The sequence below is a fragment of the Montipora foliosa genome, chromosome 12 (genome assembly GCF_036669935.1).
Source record: "Montipora foliosa isolate CH-2021 chromosome 12, ASM3666993v2, whole genome shotgun sequence".
Lineage (NCBI taxonomy): Eukaryota > Metazoa > Cnidaria > Anthozoa > Scleractinia > Acroporidae > Montipora > Montipora foliosa.
Window position 1 is genome coordinate 3,618,301 of NC_090880.1, and position 7,500 is coordinate 3,625,800.

Sequence of the window (7,500 nt, forward strand, 5' to 3'; positions counted from 1 at the left end):
TTTGAAATTAACATGACAGTCGCTAATTCGAAACTGAGCTATTGCTAATTTGGCGTTATTACTGATTTATTTTTATTTATGTGCATATATATCTCTGTTCTCTTAATCCTCCTTTGTATGTTCACTTTGCTAATAGCTCTTAATCAGTGTGAATAAAAAATAATATTGAAGTTATCCCTTTTTTTAGGATATATATTTGGTCATACCCATCAATTTATCCGTGTATCTATTTATCCATCTATCTATCTTTCTATCTACCCGTCCATCCCTTGGATATACTAAACACTATCACTTTAACGTCGTGCATGAACAAATCAGTTGGTTTCTGCGACAGTTATCCACTGGAAAGTGATCCACCTTTTTTTTTAATTCAGAAAAAACGAGGCCTACAAAATTCACATTTTCAGGTCTCAGTGATAGCGTAATAAACTCTTGACCAGCTGTTCATCAATCTAAATGCAAATGCAAACCTAAAGCAATTGGCTAATTACTTTCGACTCTCAATTGAAAACCAATCTATGTAGGCGGGGCATCCAATGATGCCTCCTCGAGGCCGAAAGCCTGCGGGAGCAACAAAGCATTGACATTAAACATCAGTAAAATTATCCCGATACAAATCCTTATATTTTTGTTGGCTTTCCCTCACTGAGCTTGAGGTTCCTGTGGCACACCATCCATCGGAGCTTTAGTTGATCGAATGACCGTCACAACCAAAGTTGTGAAACTCGAATATTAAATATCTTTTAGTGCCTTTCTTATGAAAAGCACTCTAAAGGCCACCAGAGTCAACGTCCAGAGCTTAACTCTTGACCAACAGTTCACCAAGGAAACCTGCCCAGATGTCATCTTCTCTGCATACCTTACACGATTGTCAATTTCTCTAATCGCAGGGACTGAGAATCTCGAAGCAACGGCGTCCTTATTTCTAATTTTCTCTAAGAACGAAAAGCAGCAGCAGTAGGAGAGAGTAGAGTAAGGTATGGAACTCAGTGTTGGTCTTGTAGTGGGCACACTGTCTATTGGAGCTTTATGCTATCAGTAGAATTACCCTCACAACCAAGAATGCATGTGGCATTCAAATAAAGATCATTGTTCCTTTCCAAAGAAAAGCACTCTCAAGACCACTATGAACCATAACTAAGGCCCCATTGAAGGGGGATCGGGGGGGGGGGGGGGAAAGGAGGGGTCTTCGTATCCCGGAACCCATTTATTTATGGCCCAAATATCCTGTATCCCTTTAATTCCCTTGGTTTGTATCATCATAATGCTATCTATACAATGCGATCCCGTATCCCGATAACCCCTGACAGGGCCTCATAACTCAATGTTTAAATACAGGAGTTAAAATATAACAACGCTGGTGTTCTATGTTCATTTACATTGTAAAAGGCGTTTTTCAATGAAAAAATACCCTAGAACACCAAGGGTCGCCCCACTGCCTTGGTCAGGGGTACACGTTCCCTGTTTTTTTCCACCTGCTGGTTTTAGGTTGTTTTCGTGTCAGGCTCTGCTACATTGCTCCTCTCTTTATAACAGAGTTGATGTTTAAATGTTTTTGTACCTATTCCAATGCACGGTAGCTTGGCTGGCCAAAGTGCCCATATATTATCTTCCTTCAGTGTCCGGTTGAGTAATGGTGGCAATGCAAGCTCTTAACACGATCATAACTCAACGTCCACTATAAAGGAGTTAAAATATAACAACGTCGGTGTTCAATGTTTCATTTTGAGATTGGCCTTGATAACAAGGTTTATTATCCCTGAATTATTATCATTATTATCATTATTATTATTATTATGTCAGGCTCTGCTGCATTGCTCCTCTCTTTATAACATGCAGAGTTGATTTTTAAATGTTTTTGTACCTATTTCACGCACTTCATTCATTCTTCATAAATAAATAGCTGGATTAAGAGAAGGAGATAAGAAGCAAATCGATAGAGAAACATAAAACACTGCAAATGCTTCCAGGCAAGAAAGATTCTCGGCTCTGCTTAACAAAAAAGCTGTCCCTACGACAACTGGAGTTAAAGTGACAGAAAATAAAGCAAAAATGTATAACATACACTTGAGAGACCTCTTGTATTTAGCCACGTTTATCGCCGGTTGTCCAAAATTTTGAGAAGATTGGTTCCCTTGAACTTGTTGCTGGTGCTGACGAATTATTCGATAAACTTTGTAATAAGCAAATAACGTACTGAAGTAGCAGAGCAGTATAACCACAACATTGATAATAGCTAAAGCAACATCCAACTTTCCAAACCTCAAATACTGCACAGTATGTGAAACTACAAATAAAGCTGGAACGACCAGTAATAAAGCGACTGCCAGGCAACGATGGCGAGGTGTCATCAAGGACCGTCTGCTCATGTGTAGCCAGCGTTCAATGGACAACAGTGTTAGAAGAATTAATTCGACATTGGAAAAGAATGTTCCGCTCATGAGCCCAACATGAGTTATGATATAGGCATTTAAGTTTTTTTGAGCGTCTACTACACCTGACTCGTCAAGAAACAGAAAAAAAAGAAGAGCCAGTAATGGTTGAACAATGAGTCCTATGCAAAAATCACTGAACGCCAAACCACTAAGAAGAACGTAAAGCCACGTCCTCTGAAATGTCCCTTTCCAAATCGCTGCCAAGATCAATGCATTTGCCACCACTGCCACGGGGGACAAAACAAGTAAAACGATGCTGCTTGCGAAAATAAGTGTTGTACTTTATGTGCTTAGTTACCTGGCATTTACATGAAAGTGAGGCTGACTTTGTTATGAAACACACTTCCCTGCTTTTCTTATGTTAATGTATTATGTTGTCCAAGAGAGGGTGAGATGAGAGAACGGATCCCCATGCCCCATAATAGTTTTTTCAAATGTATTTTTAGTTTTTCAAAGCTATTTTAACTTCTCGTTCCCACTGCTGCACATGTTCAAAATGTCATTACGTCATTACAGTCGGGCCAAACAGATGCCTCCTTAAAAATAGCTTCGTCACTGAAAGAGGCCCTAATGCATGAGCTATCTTGAGAAGGTACTTCGTCGTGTCATCAGAAAAGGATCGAACGGAAAGAATTTGAAATATAGTCACTATATGTTTACTGTTAAGCAAAGGTTTGTCCTTGAAAAACCATCGTAGATGGCGACAAGTATAATGTTAGAGTCAGAGTGAATAATTTTCTTCTCCTCCGGTTTCTTTTTTCCAACTAAAAGGGGAAGAAAATTGATATCGTGAACTTGATGTGTACTTTTTTGTCACTTTTTGGAACTTATAGCTTACCATGTCAAGAAGTCTTCATTAAAAACAAATTCTTTACGTAAGCATTGACTTTAACATTTGCTTTGTCCTTTGAGTCAAGATGGGAAATGGGAAATGTTTTGTCTTAAGTCACGGCTAACAAAGATGACAGGGTAATCAGCAGTTACCTTTTTTGCGACAATTAAAATAATTCTGATCCTGAAGTGGAACAGCTAATTAGCGTTATTTACCAAAGAGAACAAAACGGTGTTCGTGATGGCTGACAAGAGTGTCGATCTAATGAAGCACTCATCTTATCAGGCCACGGAAGAATTAGAAGGCTTATTGTTTCAACCAGTGAGCGAATGCTGAAAATTATGTGTAGATGGTTTGCAACCAATCTCTAGAGGACTTAGAAACACAGCTGTCGAGAGTTCTACGCGCAGGAGCAAAGAAAAACTCTTGCACAGGACACCCAACGCAGCACACCGCAAGTATATATAGTAAATTGGAGGACAAGCTGATTCTCAAAGCTGAACTTAAAGGACGTGAAGTTACGTGACTGGCGAGCGGTTCTAGCGTTTTTGAAATGGAATTGGGAGTTCCTTGGAGAAAAAGGAGAGCTTTACCGAAGAGATTACACGCTAGGCAAAGAAAAGGAGAAGTGAGTATCACTGCTGAATTTCTTAAATGTCATTACGGGTGCAGAATGGTCCCTGAAATTCGGAAAAAATCTCTCAAATCTTAAGTGACAATTCTTGACTGGACAATCAGATCTTTGGCTAGTCACATGACCTTATCGTTTTATGCTCTCAAGGGTGCCCACACAGTCATGTTCTATCTGATTATACTTGCCTTTGTTGACTTATTAAAATGGAGGAATCCTGTCTATTTTTTGTTGCTTTTGTTATTGCCCAAATATTATAATCGGAAATGTGAGCCAAAAACGTCACCGCCGGTGAGTATAAGGCTTCTGACTGAATGTGATTGATTTGATTGATAGAAGACTTCATTTAAACAGCCGATTTAGTTATTCATATACATTTCTTTATGTAAACTTGAAATCGGTAAGTTCCACTTCGGTAGGACTTCCGCTAAATCGGAAAACCCTAATACCACCTGCTTTTGATGTCTTTCTTCTTGTTGGTAGTCCTTGAAGTAAAAGATTTGAGAAATAGCGGTTGAGAGTATGCGTTTAGTGAAATTGTACAATTCTTCTTGAAATATTCACGACCCCAGAAAGCAAGTTGAGTAATTCCATGACTTCAGTCGAAAAGTCGGTTAAAAACATTTTCTATACAATTATTGATGATCCGCATACACGTCTTATTCAAAAGACAAGAGATCCTGTTACGACGCAAATGTCCAGTTTTCTGTGTCATTGGCATAAATAATTTATTTGAATATTTACAGTAGTTTTTCTTTTTAATAAAGGATTATTTACATGATAAACCGGATGTACTAAAAAGGTACACAACAAGTGCATGATGTTTATTTTCTACCCCAAGACATCGGAGTTTTATTTGGAACAAGCAAACAAAAAGGAAATATTATTAACTCTAACTCTAAGATACTTACCTGGATTCTGCGCTTAATTATTTTTCAAGAATGAAGCTTTCAGTAAATTTATCCCTTTCCTGACGTGACGGAGTACCTTCTTAACTTAAAATAACTTATCACGCTTTGCAAGAGTGGTACACAATTCTACAAGAAAATTGTAATTAAAGTACATGATAAAAAACGCCGGAATTCAAAAGTATGATTAAAGCAAATCAGCAGGTTTTGTAATAAATAAATAAATAAATATGCTGCATTTCCACATAAAGATCAAATATAATATACCCTTCAGTCATTGGGAACTCCATTCTAAAGACTTTGCTGCTTGCTGCCGCTAAGACTCGCACCCCGTCGGCGGTATTTATGCCAGCTGTTAGGAGGTAAATCTTCGCTGCCTGCCTTCAGCTTGAAATTTGGCCAATTAACCCTGCTTTGGACTCAAAAACGAAAATCGAAAGGAATAATCTTTCTTCAAATGCAAACGAGCAACAGTGCTTTTAAGTCAAGTGAGAAAAAGGGATATAGCACTAAGCGTAGCCATGTATAACAGTTGTTTTTCATTGGACAACTTGGACCTTCGTTGTTGTTTTGCTGAGGCGGCCGAAATGAAGTACAAGACTTATGTTTCCATTATTTTCGCAAGCAGCATCGTTTTACTTGTTTTGTCCCCCGTGGCAGTGGTGGCAAATGCATTGATCTTGGCAGCGATTTGGAAAAGGACATTTCAGAGGACGTGGCTTTACGTTCTTCTTAGTGGTTTGGCGTTCAGTGATTTTTGCACAGGACTCATTGTACAACCATTACTGGCTCTTTGTTTTTTTCTGTTTCTTAACGAGTCAGGTGTAGTAGACGCTCCAAAACACTTAAATGCCTATATCATCATAACTTATGTTGGGCTCATGAACGGAACATTCTTTTGCAATGTCGAATTAATTCTTATAACACTGTTGTCCATTGAACGCTGGCTACACATGAGCAGACGGTCCTTGATGACACCTCGCCGCCGTTACCTGGCAGTCGCTTTATTACTGGTCGTTCCAGCTTTATTACTAGTTTCAAATGTTGTGCAGTATTTGAGGCTTAGAAAGTTAGATGTGGCTTTAACTATTATCAATGTTGTGGTTATAGTGCTCTGCTACTTGATAACGTCATTTGCTTACTACAAAGTTTATCGAATAATTCGTCAGCACCAGCAACAAGTTCAAGGGAACCAATCTTCTCAAAATTTTGGACAACCGGCAATAAACTTAGCTAAATACAAGAGGTCTGTCAAGTCTATGTTATACATTTTTGCTTTAGTATCTGTCACTTTAACTCCAGTCATCGTAGGGATAGCTTTTTTGTTAAGTAGAGCCGAGAATCTTTCTTGCCTGGAAGCATTTGCAGTGTTTTACATTTGTCTATCGATTTGCTTCTTATCTCCATCTCTTAGTCCAGCTCTTTATTTGTGGAGAATGAATGAATTGCGCGATGGAGTTAAGAGTTTATTCTGTGCAAGTGACTAAACGGAACTACGTTTATTTGAGGACTGAGATCTACGCTCCTTTGACGGTAATCATTCTTGGCCGGGTTCAAAAGGAAACAGAAATTAAGTGTCGGTCTTCTTTATCACCTTAGTAATTACCTCACATCGCTTTCTGTGCGGAATGATGACCCGGGTACTGAATGCCTCAATATAATAATTCATGGATAATAAACCTACTTGTTACCCGACCCAATCTCAAAATGGAAGCATTGAACACCAGCGTTGTTATATTTTAATTCCTTTATAGTGGACGTTGAGTGAGTGAGTGAGTGAGTACATTTTGCCTCCATTACTCAACTGGACACTTGAACAAGAGTGAAAGGTCTACCGCAGGCGCTCCAAGCTCAGTGTGAGGGAAAGCTAACAAAAATATAAAAAATTCTATAGGAATCCGGCAAAAGACTTGAGAATGCGAAAAAATTCTCAGTTAAAAAGCTTAACCTTTCTGCCATTGTGGCTCGCTTCCTTCCCGTGTGTGTGAGTTTTTTGTTTTATTTTTTTCAGATTCGACGCGATTTGAGCCGTTTTCAATTCCTCGGTTGAACAGTGTAAAAAATATAAAATCCCAAGGCTGCGCACGAAATTCTCAGGAGGCTACCAAATTCAGTCAATATTCCTGGATAAAATGTTCCCACGGTTATAATTCCACATCGGAATCAATTGAAAAAGAGTAAACTTTCATTTCAACCTAACAACAAAGTAATAGCAGCCCTGCGAGCGACCTCAGGCGATAGTTTGTTCACTCGATCGGAACCAAAAACAATTTCGGCATGTGGATTTCTCAGCAATGTTGGACGGTTGAACTTTGTAACGACACTTGTTTTATCCCTTTGGGTCCCGACATGACTGCATTGTCTCTCTCGTCCAATCACAGTCACACTTCCTTCTTGTTGCTAAACTCCAAAAACACATTTTTAAAAAACATGTGTCATTGACAAACTACGGTCTGGGACCCCATTTAGGGCTCAGTTTGGTAAACCGGGCAGGGTTACAAAGCCGGTTACAAAGTTCTCACTGAGCTTAGGGCGCCTGTGAACCTACAAGACTCCCCAGCCGCCTAGCGCGTGTCTTAGCCGTTCAGTTTTGTAATTTGGCTCTCACGAGTGTATCTTTGATTGATCGCCCTCTATTGTAACATATGAGGGGCGAGTTTCTGTAGATTCCTTTGAGCAATGGTCGTCGCTCTA

General features: G+C 39.2%; 1 protein-coding gene across 1 annotated transcript; it reads left to right on the plus strand.

Annotated features, from left to right (window-relative positions):
• Window positions 1-5,194: 5,194 nt before the first annotated feature.
• Window positions 5,195-6,293, plus strand: LOC137980560 (melanocyte-stimulating hormone receptor-like). The gene has a single exon (XM_068828019.1). It carries the CDS (start codon window positions 5,328-5,330, stop codon window positions 6,291-6,293), a length of 966 nt encoding a protein of 321 aa, XP_068684120.1. The 5' UTR covers window positions 5,195-5,327.
• The last annotated feature ends 1,207 nt before the right edge of the window (window positions 6,294-7,500 follow it).

Bases quoted from the DNA above. Each gene is read 5' to 3' on its own strand.
- LOC137980560 (XM_068828019.1), top strand. From the start codon at position 5,328: ATGTATAACAGTTGTTTTTCATTGGACAACTTGGACCTTCGTTGTTGT.